Source organism: Oncorhynchus gorbuscha, linkage group LG11, assembly GCF_021184085.1.
Source record: "Oncorhynchus gorbuscha isolate QuinsamMale2020 ecotype Even-year linkage group LG11, OgorEven_v1.0, whole genome shotgun sequence".
Taxonomy (NCBI): Eukaryota; Metazoa; Chordata; class Actinopteri; order Salmoniformes; family Salmonidae; genus Oncorhynchus; species Oncorhynchus gorbuscha.
The window spans coordinates 74,470,301-74,492,391 of NC_060183.1; the positions used below are offsets into that span (position 1 = coordinate 74,470,301).

The 22,091-nt window shown below is 39.9% G+C and overlaps 1 protein-coding gene across 2 annotated transcripts; it reads right to left on the bottom strand.

Moving 5' to 3' along the window:
• Positions 1-1,713: 1,713 nt before the first annotated feature.
• Positions 1,714-21,920, bottom strand: nr5a1b (nuclear receptor subfamily 5, group A, member 1b). Of its 2 annotated transcripts, none has more exons than XM_046290459.1 (7): positions 21,787-21,920; positions 20,137-20,255; positions 19,783-19,924; positions 18,237-18,919; positions 9,477-9,596; positions 8,669-8,816; positions 1,714-4,814 (listed from the first exon to the last, which is right to left on the bottom strand). In XM_046290459.1, exons 2-7 carry the CDS (start codon positions 20,236-20,238, stop codon positions 4,561-4,563), a joined length of 1,449 nt encoding a protein of 482 aa, XP_046146415.1. In that variant the 5' UTR covers positions 20,239-20,255; positions 21,787-21,920; the 3' UTR covers positions 1,714-4,560. The 2 variants fall into 2 exon arrangements, with proteins under 2 accessions (XP_046146415.1, XP_046146414.1); XM_046290458.1 differs by lacking the exon at positions 21,787-21,920 and adding an exon at positions 20,860-21,123.
• Between the last annotated feature and the right edge of the window lie 171 nt (positions 21,921-22,091).

Below are 22,091 nucleotides of genomic sequence, written 5' to 3' on the forward strand. Positions count from 1 at the left end.
CTTTCAGGTACAATATTTGAAGGTTGGCTCAAAGAGAAATATGTTTCTCTTTTTTTTTCTCACCCAGGTTCTTCTACCTTTTAATTTTGTGTCTTTCTAAAAGGGCCCCATCTGTGCCGATTCTTGTCAATGCACTTGTGTCGTGTGTTTGTTTGGAGGGAGGTATGCAATATGTTGTATTTTACCTTATTTTCACACGCACATATGCACACACAAACACATATGTACGGCACAACACACTACTAGACATGAGTCTGGGCTCACCTTTTGTTTGGGAAGCCAATGTTCCCAGAGGTCCACAGTGTTATGAGGGAAGATGTTTTTCCTGTCAGACACCTGACAATTTACTGTTAAAACGAGAGGCCACCTGGTTCTTTCATTTTAAAACCCTTGATCCCTTCGGTCTCAACGTAGACTTTGATCTGAAGCCATTCTTGTGATTGTTGTGATGTTTCTTTCATTGTAAATGTTTGTAAGCCTATGTAGCCACATTGTATCTAATATCTTGTGTATTATTATTATTATTATTATGTTATTCATGCTTTTTTTACATGTTCTATTTATATCTGTAAATCCACCAATGAAATCAAGCCACAGCCGGCCATAAGTACAGACACCTGTGTGTGTCCTTTCAAATGATATAAACTAGTGACCTGCAGTGTTGGTCATTATACCCTCATGAAGACAGCTTGTCTGTCGAAACATTGGCTATTAAATTATTGCATCTGAGCTCCAAGAGTGTGAGGCTCTCCTTTTCTTTCCAAGACAATGTTACAACACCTTTCAGAAAAACAAAAAGAGGACAAAGTAGCAGATAGCTGTGAAATTAAGCATCACGCTTCCAACTTTTCAATCCAGAGTACTTTTCAGACAACCCCAATGCAGTACATATAAAGCCAGATTTCTGTTGTACCAGTACTTTTTTAGATGGGGATGTTTGCTATGAACAAGAGAACCAATTAAAAAATTAGAACATTTTACAAACTCTTCTATGAGTGTTGTGATTCTGCATGGGTACTCAAATATATTACATGACCTTATGGCCTTTGGCAACTCACCACAGATGTTCTTTTAAATGTGCCTTTCACTGTGTCTACATTGTGACCAGATTTCCTGGTCCCTCCGTGTACACACATTTTTTGACACAAGTCAATGGTGCCACTTGTCAATGATTTTAGAGGGCAGTATAATGATTATTTAAATGGTTTCACATTGTCCAGATTTGTCTACACAAGATATCTAAACACAATGGGTCCCAGACTACCTCCAGAAGTGGTCAGGAAAATCTGATCACAAATTAACGTGGACAAGATCAGGACAAAGGACGCAAGTTAGAACCAAAGCTGCATTTAGTATGTTTTTACGTTCTGGAACGTCCAATTGAATGGAAACGGTGCTGTACTGATCGACCAGTTGAAAAATGGGGAGAGATTAGGTTGTGGGCTGGGGAACGCTGTCAGCATGGCCAATGTCCTTTAAATATGTCACTCACTGCTTCAAGCCACACCTCGCCACACCCACCAAATGACAGCAAACATACCTCACAGTATTTTCAGAAACGTACAAGGAGGTTTTGGGGAAACATGTCTTCAGTACAAACCGTTCCACAATGTAGCAAACGTTCAAGCAAACTAAACGCACCTCAGGTATAAATGAGGCTGAAGAAACCAATACACAATCCACTTAATCCAAATCAGTTGACATTCTGCAATCCAGTTTTAAATAATGAGCTTTTATTGGTTTGAAACAATTACAATTAAGCACAGTCAGATGGATTAACCAAAATGAACACATCATGTGATTGAATCAAGCTATATAAACAAGTATCAGACAAATGAGGTCACATATGTCCAGATCACACAGTGCAAGGCAGTAAATGTCTGCTCCACTTAAAGGAGCAATCAGCAGTTGAAACAATAATAAAGCACTCCATGCCACTGTTTTGGCAAAAAGCTGAGGGAGGGGCTGGAGAAATTGTTACCAATCTCAAATTCATAGACATAGCTATGGATGCAAGGACTAGCCATCTATGATATGAAAATAAAAGTGTTAACCATGTTTTGAGGCTACACAGTGTTTGTTTACATTTGTTGGCGTAAAGCAAACTTATTTTGGGTTTTTTGATGGGGTATGACAGTGGAACTAAGCTGAAGAGGCATTTATAAGTTACATTCTTCAAGAATCAATGGGTCATATCATGAATGTTTATGTCCGAAAATGGATGTAGCAACTTTAACATAATAAACATTATCAATAATAGAGGAAAGTTCAGCAAGGGAATATAGAGTGTTGGGCCAGGGGCCAGCGTCCAGGGGCAATGGGCAAGGGGCAAGGGTCCAGGGGCAATGGGCCAGGGGCCAGCGTCCAGCGTCCAGGGGCAAGGCCCAAACAGAAAGCATTTATTGGGGAGTGGGAGTGCAAGTTAGTGAAAGACTCAATTTCAATTCCCAAAACAGTAAAAGCATTGCAGAGGCAACTTTTATTGGGAAAATACACATTCAATATGTAGTTGTGGTGATTGTCTTCTGGTCTGGATAAACTGTAAATGGTTCTTTTCTATCAGGCAAAGATTAAGTCCATTTTAGTAGAGGTCCTTGCCACATCATTAAGGTACTATATTCTAAGAACTCTTACCCACTCAACGGCACAGGTGTGTAAACACACACACACGCACATGCGTGCACACACATGCCATAACTTATACCATTGATATCAAATGTATGTTATGAGTTTCAGGGCTGCATCCAAAACGTTAACCATTCATTAATGGGTACGATTTCATGTCATTTACATTCATTACATACTGTATAGTATATACATTTCTCCAGTTAATTTATCACTTCCATTGAGCATGTATCTACAGAGAGAGAGAGAGAGAGAGAGAGAAAGAGAGCGAGAGAAAGAGAGAGCGAGAGAAAGAGATACAAATGTTCAGAATGTCTCCAACGACATTCAGTATTCAGTTCCACTTTCAATTTACAGTAGTCAACATCGTATTTGTACATTTCGTACAGTAGCTGTCTATTCAGAACGATTCTCGCTTCATAGCTTTTCGTCACCTGGATGAGTGTGTGTCATTGTTCTCAGTGTATGTGTGTGTGTGTTTGTTTGTGTGCAGCCAGGAAGTGGCGATGGCGTAGGTGTACTACGCTGCATATCTCTTTCATTACGCGCCTTACAGCAACTCCCTGTCGTGTACCACACATACACACTATTTGCATGTGTACTCATGTGTCCATGCACATCTACATGTGCCCTTTGACCTTTCTGTTGATCTGACTTCATAACCGGGGGTAGCAGGGTCCTTGTTGGCAAATGGGAAACTACAGTGCAAGTCACCTCTATTGAGAATGAAATTGCTTTCTCTCTGCCCTCCTCCCATCTCTCTCTCTCTTTCCCTGTCCTCAGCTCTCTACCCTATTCACTAGTGCACTGATACACACCAAGTCTGTGACAGCTATATTTCTATTACAATATCTCCCTATGGCTTTTACATTTTTCATATTTTTTTTGTTAGGAAACACAAAGATCAGAATTCAAAAGCAACCACACGAGAAAATTTGACTTACGAAATGTTTAAAATACAGACTCATCCGAAGTAAAGTAGAAGAAAAAGCATTGGAAATGGAGAATTGTCAGCTTAGAATATAAATATTAGTCTATATAACAGGGGTCTGAATTTGTAAGGCTATGTGAGCACAGTAGTAAGGTTCAGAGAGAGGTTCGTAGACACGCATCGGGAGCGTTTTTTCTTCTCTCTTTAAACAAAATGCTGTCATTGTGGTTGTGTCAACCTAGCTAGTAGCATTAGCATCTATGCAACATTAGCATACAGCTAACTTTAGATGTGGTATTCCTCTTTTAGGATCCCTTCAGTTAGGTTATACCCAGCTGAAATGTATGTCTTTAGTTGTTTAGTGATTGTCATTAGTTAATTAACTGTGATATTACATAATGAGTAAACCAGTATGAATTTTAATTACAAGTTAATTAACAAGTAACTAATTAGCATGTCTTTAGCATAAGATCGTTTTTTGGAACTTGATATGGAATTATTCAGAATGAATCAGTTCTCTGTATGCAATGAAAATCAATACAGTGCATCTCTGTTCAACAACTATAGTGCATCATTGCCTGAATATGAACTGCAGATTAATCAGGTCTCTGACAATCGTTTTCCTTGAATGACTCTTAGAATGACTACGTCCTGCACAGTGAATCATCATCTTCAAATGTAAATCACATTTCAATCTCTGAAGGGTGAGTGAATCAACTCAGTGCATTTCTCTACAACTGAATCACTCTTGGTGATGAATTGAATTAATCCAGTCCAGGTTTCGGGCATACTGTAGTTAGATCTGAGGTCTGGAATGGCTGAGACCGGGACCTCAGTAATTGGCACTTTGGGGGCAAGAAGGGTGATCTCTCTCTCTCTCTTGCTTCCCTCTGCCTTTCTCACACTTTATATCTCTAACATGTGGACACCCACACACACCTCCTCTCTTCCCTCTTGTCAAAAACACTAACACACACACACACACACACAAACGTGTGCCCTCCTCAAGCGCACGCCCTCTTGGCGTGCAGCATCTCGATGAGCAGGTTGTTGCAGGGCACCTCTCCGCTCAGGTGCTTGTAGCAGAGGTAGTCCTCGGCCTGTGCCGACAAGGCCTTGAGCTCAGGCAGGCGCATCAGCAGCCGGCTGAACTTGTCCAGGTGCTGGGGGTAAGCACACATGGTGTACTCCAGCAGAGCCCCGTTCACCTGCTCCTGGACGCCCTCAACGAATGCCTGGCTCTCCAGTAGCTTCACATCTGAGGGGAGAAGAGACAGAAAGTTTATTTTTTTACCCTAAACGCACAATTTGTAACTTTAAGTGCTGCTCTTGAACGTGTTTGAAAATGACATATTGTGACTTATATTAATATTGTGACTTGAGGTGGCATGTGGAAGCATGACAAACAGTGGCCATCAATCCTTTGATTGAAACCCAGCCATTATCTAGTGAAAACATGGATCCAACTGTGCATGTCTGCCTGTCAGTCTTTCTTTGTTTCTATGCATGCTCGAGAGTATCTCAAGCATTTCCATGACGATGTGAACCCAGCACAAGGATATGTTGTACGATAGAGATACTAGCTAACATAAGTCTGTTTACGTGGGCTGTTATGTATAGAAGCACACATGAGCATAGCTCCAGCACTAGCTTGGCTAAGAGGGACAACAGCTTGCCGTCTTCCCAGATGAGGCTCCTTTCCTGGGGTTCAGCATGAGAGCACCTTGGGGGGAGCCCCTCACAATTGAATCAAACGTTGTCGATAATATTTTCAATACGGCTCAAAGGTGAAGCAAAAATTGCCCCTACAAATATTACCGAATTGCCTGAGGAAGAAAGAGATGAACGAATGACGGCACACAGAGAGAGATGAGAGAGTGAGCGAGCGAAGGAGATGGAGAGAGAGAGAGAGGGAGGCAGAAAACAGACATAAGCCACTCAGAACCCACACAAAGATCCACACTCTGCGCAAACGCCGGGGCCCTCTCAAGCACTCTTATTATTAAAAGCAGCTTTTGTTCACGGTGGGCTAGCTCTAAATTGCTACCGCTTAGGGGAATGTAGATGATAAAAGGCCATTTTCCCATCTACCGAGCACAGCGGATTCTGGCCTAGTGTCTGTCTGGAGAAAAACCGATGTGGGGGTCAATCCATTAAGCCTTCTTTGAGCGTGGTGCGCAACAAGGGCGACGCTCGTTGCCTTTGTAAACATAGCCTATTCAGAGCAGCCTAATTCGAATTAAGCCCATAACCTGTGCAAAGCGCCACTCCATTGAGACGAATCATTTAGCCTCTTAGAGCCATAAAGGGGACAAACTGCCAATATGCTCAAATCCCCCAAATATATACCGACATATTAGCGCGCCATCCTTCTTTTGACAAATGAATTGCTTTGGATCAAACTCAAATCGAAGGAATTGCCAGTTATGTTTCAAAATGTGATAAATGAGGTGAGGTTGAGAAGCCGTTGTGTGGCATTTAATTTACAACACCAATTACTTTCATTTAAGCTCATGCTTATTTGATTTCAGTAATTCAACCTAATTTAAGCACATGACCATTTTGATTTCACTAATTCTCCAACAGTGCTCATTAAAAACATCTGTAACTCAATTACACCTAACAATTGTACCAAATGAGAGAACAAAAAAATATTGTATGAATTTCACATTTAATAGACCCTTTTCCAGTACACGACACACTGACGACACGCACAGATGTCCACGACTCGGCGGCAATAAGAAAGCCATCACCATCTTCACCCATTCAACATAGCCTAGATTTATGTTTTTTTATTACTTCTAAACTAAATAAAAATATTTAACTCTCATACGCTTACAATGATATTTTGATTCTTGCTTTAACAGTTGTTAAGATTATATTTGGTTGGAATATTTGCAAAATAACTATTTTGGATGCAGCAGTTGGTAGCTAGAATGCTAACGCTCATTGATATAGGCAGTGGCAAAAGCTAGCCAAAGAGCCATTTTACAGATTGAAATATAAGTGCTTTTTTAAGTGTAATGCAGTTGATATGCGAAGAGGACTAGCATCATATTAAGCTGGACTTTCATACGAGCCTTAAAATCCCATTGTGATCCAAAAGTAGTATGAAATGCACTCATAAGCAACATGTAAATACAGGCTTTTTTTTGCTTGCGTTCTGTAAGAACTCGTTCTGCCACCAACTTGCGCGCATCGCCCTCGTGCGGCAATGTTTGCAAACACAGAAAGGGGTCTATATGACTGTGCCAAGAGACAAACAGTAAACAAGAGCCACCATGGGAATCCCAGAGAATTTCTTATTATTGTTTCAAAGTGTATTGAAACTTTGTGAAGATGCACTTTAAACCAGGTTGGACTTGACACGACTTATTGGTCCACGGATGGTGAATATTGAGTTAATATGTCTTCAGAAAGTATTCACACCTCTGGACATCTCCCACATTTTGTTGTGTTACAGCCTGAATTTGAAATGGATTGAGATGTTTTGTCACTGACTTACTTACACACGACACCCCAGAATGTCAATGTGGAATTGTGTTATTATAATATATTATTTAGTTAATTTAAAAAATGAAAAGCCGAAATGTCTTGGGTCAATAAATATTCAAGCCCTTTGTTATGGCTAAATAAGTTCAGGGGTCAAAATGTGCTTAACAAGAGACATATATTGCATGGACTCTGTGTGCAATAATAGTGTTTAACATGATTTATGAATGACTATCTCATCTCTGTACCCCAAACTTACAATTATCTGTAAGGTCCCTCAGTAGAGCAGTGAATTTCAAACACAGATTCAACCACAAAGAACTTGGAGGTTTTTCCAATGACTCGCAAAGGGCACCTAATTGTAGATGAGTCAAAATGTTAAAAAGGCAGGCATTGAATATCCGTTTGATAATGAGTAAGGTATTAATTATACTTTGGATGGTGTATCAAAACACCCAGTCAATACAAAGATACAGGCGTCCTTCTTAACTCAGTTGCCAGAGAAAAAGGAAAACGCTCAGGGATTTCACCACGAGGCCAATGTTGACTTTAAAACAGTTACAGAGTTTAATCTCTCTAATAGCAGAAAACATAGGGTGGATCATCAACATTGTTATTACTCAACAATTACTCACCTAAATGACAGAGTGAAAAGAAGGAAGCCTGTACAGAATAAAGAATATTCCAAAACATGCATCCTGTTTGCAACAAGTCACTAAATGAATACTGCATAAAAACGTGGCAAAGCAATTCACTTTTTGTCCTAAATATAGTGTTATGTTTGGGGTAAATCCAATACAACACATTACTGAGTACGACTCTCCATATGTTCAAGCATAGTGGTGGCTGCAACATGTTGTGGGTATGCTTGTAATTGTTATAGGATAAAAAAATTAACGGAATGGAGCTAAGCACAGGCAAAATCCAAGAAGAAAACATGGTTTAGTCTGCTTTCCACCAGCCACTGGGAGATGAATTCACCTTTCAGCAGGACGATTAACTAAAACTCAAAGCAAAATCTACACTGGAGTTGCTTACCAAGAACACAATAAATGTTCCTGAGTGGCTGAGTTACAGTTTTGACTTAAATATACTTGAAAATCTATGGCAAGACCTGAAAATGGTTGAGTAGCAATTATCAACAACCAATTTGACACAGCTTGAACATTTTTGAAAAGAATAATGGGCAAATATTGCAATCCAGGTGTGGAAAGCTCTTAGAGACCTACCCAGAAAGGGGTGTGAATTAGTTATTTTCGTATTTAATTTTTAATAAATAAATATGAAGAATGGTCCATGCTATCCATGTTCCTTGGGACTTCCCAACACTGACGTTACCCCATTGAAGATTACATTTAAAATGGTTAAGGTTAAGTTTTAGAGTTGGGATGTCCCAATGATCCTCGATAGCACTAACCTATGGAGAACCCATGGCTGATCTCCCACTCGCAGGGGTCGAAGAGGACAAGGAACTTAATGGCGATTGGTCCACAGACCTTAATATAAAGTTAAAATTTTCAACCATATTTTCAACCCTTAATTAGGAGAGAATGATTTGTTATGGGGATATCCAGCTCCCCATGGTGGTCCCCTGTACATGCAATTGAATCTCCCACTCACCGGGGTTGAAGAGGATGAGGAACTTGAAGCAGGCAATTTCTCTGCGGTCCGCCTGTAGGGTCTGTAGTTTCTCAACTAGCTCCTGTCCTCTCTGCACCAGGCTTGTGAGGGTGGCTCCTGCCTGGGATGCTATGGATGCCAGCTCCACCTAGACCACAACATACAAATGCATGAGTTTCAACATAGGAACTTTCCTCAATTTGTTTTAGCTCTGGTCTCATTGAAGGTACTCAGTGTTATGCGTTTACCATGAGGAGAAGTGTGACTGACTTCCAACTTCTGTGCTTGTGTGCGTGCATGTGTGATGATGATGCATGCGTGATGATGATGCATGTGTGATGATGATGCTTGTGTGATGATGCATGTGTGATGATGATGCTTGTGTGATGATGATGCTTGTGTGATGATGATGCATGTGTGATGATGATGCATGTGTGATGATGATGCTTGTGTGATGATGATGCTTGTGTGCGTGCATGTGTGATGATGATGCATGTGTGATGATGATGCATGCGTGATGATGATGCATGTGTGATGATGATGCTTGTGTGCGTGCATGTGTGATGATGATGCATGTGTGATGATGATGCATGCGTGATGATGATGCATGTGTGATGATGATGCATGTGTGATGATGATGCTTGTGTGATGATGATGCTTGGTGATGATGATGCTTGTGTGATGATGATGCTTGTGTGCGTGCATGCGTGATGATGATGCATGTGTGATGATGATGCATGTGTGATGATGATGCTTGTGTGATGATGATGCATGTGTGATGATGATGCTTGGTGATCATTGCACTCACCTCCTGCCCTGTGACCAGTAGCACGCTGCCCTCCTTGCCGTGTTGGACTTGCCTGGAGATGAAGTCCAACACCAGCAGCTCGCTCCAGCAGTTGTGAAGCAGCTTCATCTGATCTCCTACCTGATAGAAGACAGAAGGAATCCATTCAAACACACATATTTGGGGTGTGTTCCAAATACACAGATTCCCATGCTTTTTCATTCCCATGGCTTTGCTACATAACAAGGTAACAGACTTAAAATGGTTTGGTTAAAATGACAACACCCAAGGTAAGTAAAAACATTTGCTAAACTAAAGTGAACCATCCCGTTAACTATAAATGAACTTAATGTGGTTAACCAGAAGTAGTAGTAATGCACCATTACAGATAGGGGCAAACAGTTGTAATGAAAGCCCATGGCCAGACTGATGTTGTGAAGTGAAACAGAGAAAATTCAGATGAGTTCCCAGGCTACATAAAAAGGTTAACCAAACAATGGTGGGTGCATTCACCGTAAACATGGGGGCAGTGTCACTTTATAAAATACAATGTATACAGTATAATCCAGAGAACCTTTCTGATATGACAAAAGATTATTGTAGTCTGCTTTTTGTGGCATAGTCAAGCTATGGATTATGAATGATCCATTATCCGTTATCCACTATCCATTTCCTGAGTAGAAGTTGCATTTTGGGTAAATGTCACAAACAACTACAAACCCAGAGAACAGCAACACTGTACAGACAAAATCAATATTCATTGCAATACAGCTTAACAACCAGCCTATCTCATCACATGACTTGAGTGCGAGCATGCTTGTTTGACAAACGTCGACATTCTTTGAATATCAGTTGTCAACCATTTTATGGAAATTCACAAACCAGGGACAAAAGCATGTCAACATCACCAAAGATACCTAGATATAGTATATGAACAGAGACCCATCAAGACATGGCCCCATTTAGTCTGGATTTTCTGTTGCCATGGCAAATGGATGCTATTAACCACCAAGTCGAGCTCTGTCACCACGAGGTCAGTTTTTCATTTATTTGCTGTAGCACAGCGAGTTCTTTAACACAAATACCAGACCGGATTCAATACACACTTCAGGAATTGCACAACAAACCATTGACACACAGCAATGTGAATGCAACAGAATATGTTGGGGTTTTTCATTGGGAATACAGTGCACACCATAAAGACTGTGCCATCCTACTGCTATTCCCCCATCTGCACCTATTGAAAATGTCAAGTACCTCAGAATTTTGATGGATTTTCTTTCTTCTCTCTCCATCTCCCAGCTCTCACTCGCCCATGGGTGAGTCCGTGAACTATTTCTAACAGTCAATGGTGAATACCACTCTAGCATTTAATATGAAGTGTATACTGCCTATTGTACAACCATTGAGGTGCCGGTTTAGGTAAAGTATTGTGAGTGTGGAAAAAAAGATCTGAATTCATGAAAGTGATTATTTTGTACTATTAACCAACATACTGAACAACATGTTTTATATTTTTGTCTTGATACACAGTGAAACTAGAGCAGCTGTTATGAGTGCATATGGTGCAATGCTAATGTCCACCTGGCTCATTCTATTGCTATAGCATGCCATGCTAGCAAGTGATTACACCTGGTAAATGAGGTAGAAGTTCCTTCCGGAAGCCATTCTACTGTGAGGGGATTGACACACACCTGTCCAACACAGACGTAGACACAAAGACCTGGAAACTACCCATCAACACGTGGTGAAGAGAGTCAATAAGCTTATGTATGCCACATCCACCATCCCACACAAACACACACATACCACACAGCCCAGCTTAGTACTGGCATGAAAAACACATGGTAACCCATCTCCAGATATTGCCGTTTGTTACCAGCATAGCACCAGCGTACCAGCATAGCACCAGCGTACCAGCATAGCACCAGCGTACCAGCGTAGCACCAGCTTACCAGCGTAGCACCAGCGTACCAGCGTAGCACCAACATAGCACTGTTGAGTAAATTTGCATGCACACTAATAATTCTATATTATACTGATTATGGGAGTAGGGTAAGTATGGCATTGGTCATGTAAACACCTTACTCTGATGATCTTAATGGTCATTAAGGTCTTAATCGAAGTAAGCATACGTCGACTAAAACACCTAGATGTTTTTGCAATATTTAGATTTATTAGGACATGTAAACAGCAGTGTATTTGTTCCAGCATGAGCAGCGCAAGCCTCTCGCTTTAGTGAAGTGAGTTCGGAAAATGGAAAGGATCTTAGAAATAGTTTTCACATTTAAACTCTATATGTCTGAACTCAGATTCAAATAGGCTTCATATTTATAATACTATTATAATATGGTTAAATATGAATATAATAATATGTGGTAGAACGTTTATTTTGATTGGCATTTTTGGCATTTATCACAGTCCTATCAGGTAGCCTGATTTCAAATGTGTCCAACTGGATTATTCTGGGAATTTTTCTTGTTGCAAAACATGTAAATGTTTTAATCAAATTATTATATTAATCTTACTATCCACAATAATCATAGTAAAATGGGGCGGCAGGTAGCCTAGTGGTTAGAGTGTAGAGAAGGCAGGTAGCCTAGTGGTTAGAGTGTAGAGGAGGCAGGTAGCCTAGTGGTTAGAGTGTAGAGGAGGCAGGTAGCCTAGTGGTTAGAGTGTAGAGAAGGCAGGTAGCCTAGTGGTTAGAGTGAGAGAGGAGGCAGGTAGCCTAGTGGTTAGAGTGTAGAGGAGGCAGGTAGCCTAGTGGTTAGAGTGTAGAGGAGGCAGGTAGCCTAGTGGTTAGAGTGTAGAGAAGGCAGGTAGCCTAGTGGTTAGAGTGTAGAGGAGGCAGGTAGCCTAGTGGTTAGAGTGTAGAGGAGGCAGGTAGCCTAGTGGTTAGAGTGTAGAGGAGGCAGGTAGCCTAGTGGTTAGAGTGTAGAGGAGGCAGGTAGCCTAGTGGTTAGAGTGTAGAGAGGCAGGTAGCCTAGTGGTTAGAGTGTAGAGAAGGCAGGTAGCCTAGTGGTTAGAGTGTAGAGGAGGCAGGTAGCCTAGTGGTTAGAGTGTAGAGGAGGCAGGTAGCCTAGTGGTTAGAGTGTAGAGAAGGCAGGTAGCCTAGTGGTTAGAGTGTAGAGGAGGCAGGTAGCCTAGTGGTTAGAGTGTAGAGGAGGCAGGTAGCCTAGTGGTTAGAGTGTAGAGGAGGCAGGTAGCCTAGTGGTTAGAGTGTAGAGGAGGCAGGTAGCCTAGTGGTTAGAGTGTAGAGGAGGCAGGTAGCCTAGTGGTTAGAGTGTAGAGGAGGCAGGTAGCCTAGTGGTTAGAGTGTAGAGGAGGCAGGTAGCCTAGTGGTTAGAGTGTAGAGGAGGCAGGTAGCCTAGTGGTTAGAGTGTAGAGGAGGCAGGTAGCCTAGTGGTTAGAGTGTAGAGGAGGCAGGTAGCCTAGTGGTTAGAGTGTAGAGGAGGCAGGTAGCCTAGTGGTTAGAGTGTTGGACTAGTAACCGGAAGGTTGCAAGATCTAATAAGGTAAAAATCTGTCGTTCTGCCCCTGAACAAGGCAGTTAACCCACTGTTCCTAAGCTGTTGTCGAAAAATAAGAATTTGTTCTTAACTGACTTACCTAGTTAAATAAAGGTTTAAAAAATGTGCATGTAAACATACTTATTGACTGGAAGGAATATAATGTATTGCAATGCATTTTAGTATGATAATTGCAATTTCAATCATTTGAAATATCTCATTTTGTGTGTGTGCATGTGTAAAGCTACTGGAGCTGTTGCCAGATCATTTTATGTTAATTCCTCTCCCATAACCTGCCTCCAACGTCATTTTAGAGAAGGCGTATTTCTGTGTGTAATGAAGCCCTTTTGTGGGGGAAAACTCATTTGGATTGGCTGGGCCTGGCTCCCCAGTGGGTGGGCCTTTGCCCTCCCAGGCCCACCCATGACTGAAACCCTACCCAGTCATGTGAAATCAATAGATTAGGGCCTAATGAATTTATTTAAATTGACTGATTTCCTTATATGAACTGTAACTCAGTAAAATCTTAGAAATTGTTGCATGTTGAATGTATAGTTTTGTTCAGTATATTAAATAGTGATTATGTATTATATAGTATAGTGATTATGTGTTATATAGTATAGTGATTATGTATTATATAGTATAGTGATTATGTGTTATATAGTATAGTGATTATGTATTATATAGTATAGTGATTATGTGTTATATAGTATAGTGATTATGTGTTATATAGTATAGTGATTATGTATTATATAGTATAATGATTATGTATTATATAGTATAATGATTATGTATTATATAGTATAGTGATTATGTATTATATAGTATAATGATTATGTATTATATAGTATAGTGATTATGTATTATATAGTATAATGATTATGTATTATATAGTATAGTGATTATGTATTATATAGTATAATGATTATGTATTATATAGTATAATGATTATGTATTATATAGTATAGTGATTATGTATTATATAGTATAATGATTATGTATTATATAGTATAGTGATTATGTATTATATAGTATAATGATTATGTATTATATAGTATAGTGATTATGTATTATATAGTATAGTGATTATGTGTTATATAGTATAGTGATTATGTGTTATATAGTATAGTGATTGGATAACAAATATCACAATGAAAATGATTTATTAGACATATATGATGACAATCAGATAATATGTATATCACACACCTTATTTAGTAGCTTTCTCTCATCTTAGATCAAACAAACTTTCAGAAGTCTAGCTGTAGACGGATAAGAAGAAGACGCCAATTAATGGTCACTTTTAAAAACACTGATATAGATTTTGTAACGATTTGACTACGCAGAGAGCTGTAAAAATCTCAAATAAAACTTGATCTTTTCGAAATACTGTCTATCCCTCCACATGGAAAACCCAAACACATGAACTAAACACTCTGGAGTACACATTCCACTCTTATCTACTGCAAGGAATGCCTTCAGTACCGGCAAAAATAACTGGGGACTTCTTGGCAAATAGTCCTGTTATTCATAGTCAACTGGTTTTATGTCTTAGTGCTCCTCCTACAGAAAGTGAAAGTTGACTTTGGCTCGTAGGTTCTTGTGGTGAAGCTTTTCACATTACACGAAGGTAGTTTGTGCTACACCTCTTATTTAGTGTTATTTACTCTGTATATACTGTATCTACTATATGATACAGGACAACAAAGGCAAAGGGTATTATATATAAATGAATCTAAAACAATGTAATGTGTTATAAGTTGAATACAGTAATATAATTGCTATTGTCTGCCTCAGCCGTGAAAGGAAAGCCATACCATACCAAAATGTTTAACTGACCTTACGAACAATAAGCCACACTAAACTGTTAACTATTCAAGTATTAATAAACACCCAGACCCTGAAAAATAAAACATTTCATCCATCAGCCTTTGTACTGCTCTAAACCTTATCAAACCAAACAATGCTTCCATTGTGGTGAAAATATTGAAAGTAGGGACATGGTTTTGCTTTATACAGCACTGTAAGAGGGTCCATTTCCTTTACATCAGCATAAAACTCAAGTGTTTTATTTTAGGAGAGATGAACGCCGACCTCGACCTAACCAGGTTAAATCACTGCAAGTACGCTATTACCATTCATCACTATCACACACACACACGCTCCCACACACTGGCACTCACACACACACACAAATAAAATATCCTCCCTAACTCACTCTAAATTAGTTCAGTCAACATCACCGTAAACCTTGGGAGAAGGATAATAAGCAGATTGAGGCATAATTCAATCATTTGAAATAAAATGCTGCTTTATACAATCTCTCAAAGATCTCTTCTCCTGACAACACTGTTCCATTCTGCCTCTCAGGATGGCCAAGAAGGGTCGACTTCATAAAATCTCTTCCAGATAGGAATGGATGAAGGTCAGACCGAAATGAATAGCGTTGGGTGACATACGGAACCACAGTGAAGAGATTGCCCTTTCCTGGCTCCTCTCCTCAATGTGTGAACCGAATGGCAGCGATGTGCGCCCACACAGTCCCTGCTGCAACTAGCATGCACCCGGTGCTCAAGTAGCTACAACGTGTCAGAGCATCTGTTTGTCCACCGCTGATCGTCGGTAGCCCGAGTCACGCCTGACCAGAATGGGTCTTGAGGAGAGCATTGCGGGAGGGCAGCGGTTGAAGCTAAGTCAATTAGCCGTTCACCTCATGGTAGCATTACACAGAGCGAAAATCAATGGATTAGCCAGTTAGCTTGAATAAACACTCACAAATGGTGTACAATTCAATGGTGGGTAAAGAATTCTAAAGTGGGATATGACTTATTAAGGTCAATTATAGTATGCCCATTATGAGGTTGTGTGGAGTTATTTCAGAAGATATAGTAAAGTTCAGACCTTTCTCATAATGTCACTACTCTATATCACCATAGTGACATATATATATATATACATACACTACCATTCAAAAGTTTGGGGTCACTTAGAAATGTCCTTGTTTTTGAAAGAAACACAATTTTTTGTCCATTAAAAAATAACATCAAATTGATCAGAAATACAGTGTAGACATTGTTAATGTTGTAAATGACTATTGTAGCTGGAAACGGCATATTATGGAATATCTACATAGGCGTACAGAGGCCCATTATCAGCAACCATCACTCCTGTGTTCCAATGGCACGTTGTGTTAACTAATTCAAGTTTATAATTTTAAAAGGCTAATTGATCATTAGAACACCCTTTTGCAATTATATTAGCACACCTGAAAACTGTTGTCTGATTAAAGAAGCATTAAAACTGTCATTCTTTAGACTAGTTGAGTATTTGGAGCATCAGCATTTTGTGGGTTCGATTACAGGCCCAAAATGTCCAGAAACAAAAATCTTTCTTCTGAAACTCGTCAGTCTATTATTGTTCTGACAAATTAAGGCTATTCCATTCGAAAGATTGCCAAGAAACTGAAGATCTCGTACAACGCTGTGTACTACTCCCTTCACAGAACAGCGCAAACTGGCTCTGACCAGAATAGACAGAGTAGTGGGAGGCCCCGGTGCACAACTGAGCAAGAGGACAAGTACATTAGAGTGTCTTGTTTGAAAAACAGACACCTCACAAGTCCTCAACTGGCAGCTTCATTAAATAGTACCTGCAAAACACCAGCCTCAATGTCAACAGTGAAGCGGTGACTCCGGGATGCTGGCCTTCTAGGTAGTTGCAAAGAAAAAGCCGTCTCTCAGACCGGCCAATAAAAAGAAAAGATTAAGATGGACAAAAGAACACAGACACTGGACAGAAGAACTCTGCCTAGAAGGCCAGTCTCAAAGTATTTGGTTTCAAAAGTCCAATTTCATATATTGTGCAAACTTCATAATTTTCTTGTTATTTTTAAATTACAGATAGCCAGTGTTTAGAGCCCGCCAGAACAGAGGTAGTAGGGATGATCAGGGATGTTCTCTTGGTACAATGGTACAATGGTTAAAAGTCACTATTAAAAGTCACTACAATGGTTAAAAGTCACTATTAAAAGTCACTACAATAGTTAAAATGGTTAAAAGTCACTATTAAAAGTTACTACAATGGTTATAAGTCACTATTAAAAGTCACTACAATGGTTCAAATGGTTAAAAGTCACTATTAAAAGTCACTACAATGGTTAAAAGTCACTATTAAAAGTCACTACAATGGTTCAAATGGTTAAAAGTCACTATTAAATGTCACTACAATGGTTAAAAGTCACTATTAAAAGTCACTACAATGGTTCAAATGGTTAAAAGTCACTATTAAAAGTCACTACAATGGTTAAAAGTCACTAATTTTTTTACATATTCATTGGAGACCGTGTTACACAGTTACATGTAGGTGGCTACTGTAATGCTAAGGCTAACTTGTTGATGCTGCTTGGTGGAATACCCCCTGGGCTGTGTGTGTTGGAAAAAAAAGACATCACTCTGCTCTCTCAATTTTCATGGATACGGATGTGCTTCCTTGATTCCACCTGTCATCGTCTTTTCATCATGGTGGACACTTCTGCAGTAGGAAGTCCCAGACAAACAGCAGAATAATGTGTGAGAGATGTGTGCATGGCTGTCCATGCGTAAAATGGTCAATGTTGACAGTGTATGTGTGTGTATGTGTGTGTATGTGCAAATGTGGGTGCGCTTGTGTGTATCCCAATGTTATTGCATTGGCGATTTCCACTCAGTTCAGGAATTGGTTATCATTTTCATTGTTGAGTTTTTCCCAATTCATCACTTGAATTTCAATTCACATCCTGATATAGGGAACTCACCGCAATAAACAAAAACTGATACAATAACATATGTCATATGGGAAAATATAACATTATGTATCCTCCATGTTGTGATTCTCACAGGCCCCACTCAGGCAAATAACAAATATTAGACTATGGGCTCCGCACAATTTGAAACCTTTAAACCAGAAAGGGCTTCTGTCAGCCTTAACTGTACAAAAGGTCTTACCTGTAAGTCTGACGAAGACCTTTGTGGTTGAAACATTGCTAATAAAACGTCAGGAGCATCAAAACAGTGGGAAGGTTTTTTTGTCTTAATTTCACGTCATTTTGTACCCTGTGGAGGTTTGTTGGATGTGTACAGCACTTTTGAACGAATAGATTATTTTTTCCTGAAAAAAATGTATAAGGACAGCATATCATCTACAGTCTAAACAATCTCTGAGAAATTTGGAGGTTTCCAAATGATTAACAACTTTGCTTGGTATGACAACAAATGATTGACTCTTGGTTCCCTACCTTGAGCTCCTTGAAGAAGATACAGCTTCGGGCCCACTCCACGATGGAGAAGAGCGTCTGGTCAGCCATGTGACACATTAGGCTGAAGGGGCTGAGTCTCTCCTGACCCTTGCCCCCCTGGCCACTCTGCTCCTGCTGAAGGTGAGCAGCGATCTTACTCTGCACCTGCAGCTCGTCCGGGTCACATCGCAGAAACTCCAGCACCAGCTGAGGCACCCCGGGGACCTGCGGAGAGCCCGGTCCAGAGTATACCTGCTCCGGGTAGGTGTAGCTGCCCACTACCGAGTCTGGGGAGCTTGTGTAGTGGTCCGGGTACTCGGACTTGATCGCCCTGCTGGGGAAGGAGGCGTACTGGTACTGGGGGGGTAAGGGTGCATGGGGGGGGAGTCCAGGCATAGCCATGCCCAGTGAGGGGGGTCCGTAGAGGCTGCGGTCGTAGTCTGTGGGGGCGATGGGGGTCGTGGTGGTGTGGAGGATGCCCTTGGGGAGCGGGTGGAGGCCCGGGAGACTGCCGGTGAAGGTGTAGTCTGTCTGGGTGTCAGGGGACAGCATCGGAGGGGTGGTCTCCATCTTGAGGCCAGTGGCTCGAATCAACGCTTTCTTCTGCTGCTTGAGGGCTCGGTCGCGCTTGTACATGGGGCCAAACTTATTCCGGCCTCCTCGCATGCGATCGGCTCGGACAGCTGATGGAATGAGAGCAAGATCGAACGCCATTACTGTTATTCCATTCATTACTAGCATTCACTATGCAGAGGTTTATGTTAGCGGATGAGAGTTCTTGGTGTAGCAATCAAAAATGTGAACCAAAAATACACTAATAGAGCAATCTTTTTCATAGATTGAATGTATATATTTGAAGATATGGATTAAATCCATTGTAAAGTACATTTAATTTCCAGGGATAAACAAAAATGTTAGTTCTCATTTTGTTATTATTCTGAATCCCAAAATAACTTTAAAGTGCATTTACAGAGCTTGCATTCAAGCTTGTTGTTTCATAATGATTTAATGACATATGAAGAATAACCTCACCCAAAGCTCTTCTAATTATTCAGTCATATTAGAAAACGTACTGTTCATACACGTTTTATCAAAGGCTACTGAAATAGTTTACCCGGAGGTAGATTTAAAAAATATATATATATATATATAATTCCATAGCTAATATGCCAATGTTGATACAGCAATTAAAACCCAAACATTGGCAAAAATATCTATGCAACAACTGACAAACTATACTTATAATATAGCTCATTTTTCTTACGTTTCATTAATTAGAGACGAATATTTAACGAAATATTTTTGATTTTAAGCCTACCAACAGACAGACTATAATGCAGCCTATGGAAGCCTACTGTTGTAAAATAAAATATATCACCAACACAAAGAGATAGGTATGCAATTTCATCAGATATCGAATCTGATTTATAGCCCCCCAAAAATATACAACAAGTAGACGTTTAAATATATGAATTTTAAAATCTGACTGCATGCCATGTTAAACTAAAATATGAACTAAATGAATCAAATAAAAAAAGGATCTTACCTTCTAATCGCATTCCAACATTCAGGCATTTCTGAAACCGACAAAATGGACACCGTTTCCTCTGAGTTTTGTCAATTTTACAATCCTGGTTTTCTGCACATGTATACCTCTTATTATTTTGAACCGTTCTTTTGAAGAAACCCTGTGTGAGAGAGAGTTCATATAGACACGCCTATTAACAAAATAGCCAAGTTAAGATCATCATCAATGCTGCAATAAAATTAATACACAAACGAAAATAATATTAATACATTTGAATGAATAAAAACGATAACGAATTTCTTGAGGGATATCATCTTGACGTAAATAAAAATACTCGTATAAAAATAAATGATTGCGTCTTTTGCAGCCTACCTTACAGCTTTCACACGTCAGTAGTCCATAGTGGTATCCCGACACCTTATCGCCACAAACAGGACATAGCTCTTCCAAATCGACATCATAAGTGTACTCCATTCCGGTCAACGGAACACCTGGGAATGCACATGCCGGTGAGCAACAGGTAGTTTACAAATAACTCACTGTATTTCAAAATATATATAAACTTGATCTGTATCACCAGTATTCTGTCTTACATGTAGGCCTATCAATTGTGTGTATTTCCACTAATAGGCCTAAATATTGGAAACATTGTCATATTTCATAACAATTAACGGCATTTATTTGCTTGTATTTTGGATGTGTGTAGCCTATGTGCATAAACAAAATGATCGGCAAACATGTAGCCTGTCCTATTTCAGGAGAAAAGGCTAATTAAAACCTGATTACAATCTTTAATAAATCAAAGCGCAGGTATGCATATTCGATAGCAATCTAATATTGTAAGAATGATTTTGTATCCCCAATAATCTGATCCATCAGATTTTGACCCTAGGCCTACGAAATTATGCACCGAAATGACGCACATGTAGCAAAGCTACATCATTTATGAACATGCATATTTTCAGATGAGCATCAAAACAAATACTTTACCGGCATTTACATAATTATTTTAAATCACCGCACTAAATTAAAAGTTAATTGTTGAATGATGACATTCGGAAAGCCGCAAAAGTAGTCTACGTAAGCAGGCCATACCTGTTGGATCCCCAGCGTTATATTGGCTAGAACGGTGGTATTCGGTGTCCGTTCTCCTCTTGGCTAGAACGGTAGTAGGCTATTCAGTGTCAGTTTGGATATGCATCCACGGAGAAACGACTTCGAAACACGCGTTGTGGCTCTAACTTTATGAAATGAATAGGCCCACCCCGCAGGAATGATGATGGAGGAAGGAGCAGTGAGCAGCTCCCTACAATAACTGACTTTGCCTGATCGAGACCTACCATGTGCATGCCCACGGACAGACATACCCTCCTCATATTTACAGATTGTGAGGGTGGATCTGATTGGAAGGCATGTCACGCTGGTGAGGTAAGCGACCGGAGACACCTCCTATCTGCTTGGCTAAAGTAGGTCTATAGAGTGACTGACATGTGGAGGGATGACACTCTATAGATAAGTATTAGTGGCTTAATAAAAATTATAATGATTTTAGATTATACTTCAATCGTGAGCTAACCAATATCACAAGAACCGTAGGCTACTTATTGATTTTGCCACTAAAATGACTAAAACTAGCATAACCAAAATAGGCCTAATTATATAACACTATTTGGTAATAGGCCTACTGTCTTTTGTGGCCTCATATTTTGCATGCCAAACCAATAAAATATATACCGTTATATTGCTATCGAATAATATAGGCCTACGATACGAATAAATAATCACTTATCATCCGTCTTTGATTAAATAAAATGTCAAATGTAAATAACAACACGGGACGTATAAAGGGAAGACTATGGGCTGGCAATACAGACCGCGCACTGAACATAATGGGGGATGAAGTAATGGAGCCAGATCACACCGTGCAGTCCTACCTAACCCATTATTGGAAAAGCGATCCGAAACGGAACCATTATTAAAATGTATTCACCGTACACATGATTAATAGCTGAAAATACTTACTTGGGAACTTCAGATGGTATATTTACTGATGTTGTTTAGATTTATTCAATAATCATGATATATGTGCTGCTCAGACATGAACAAAACAAACAAAGCAACAACTTTTGGTTTAGAGTTAGATTAAAAATGAGCGGGTGCTCAAGACTCGATAACTACGTTTCTCCTGCTTCTCGGGTTCAGCGTGGACACGTTTTGATTGGACTTCGTGCTCATGTGACATTGACTTTGGATAACGCTTTAGTTTTTTCTTCTTACCGTGACCTCACGGATAATCTTTCAAATGCTGTTAAAAACTGTTTTCACAA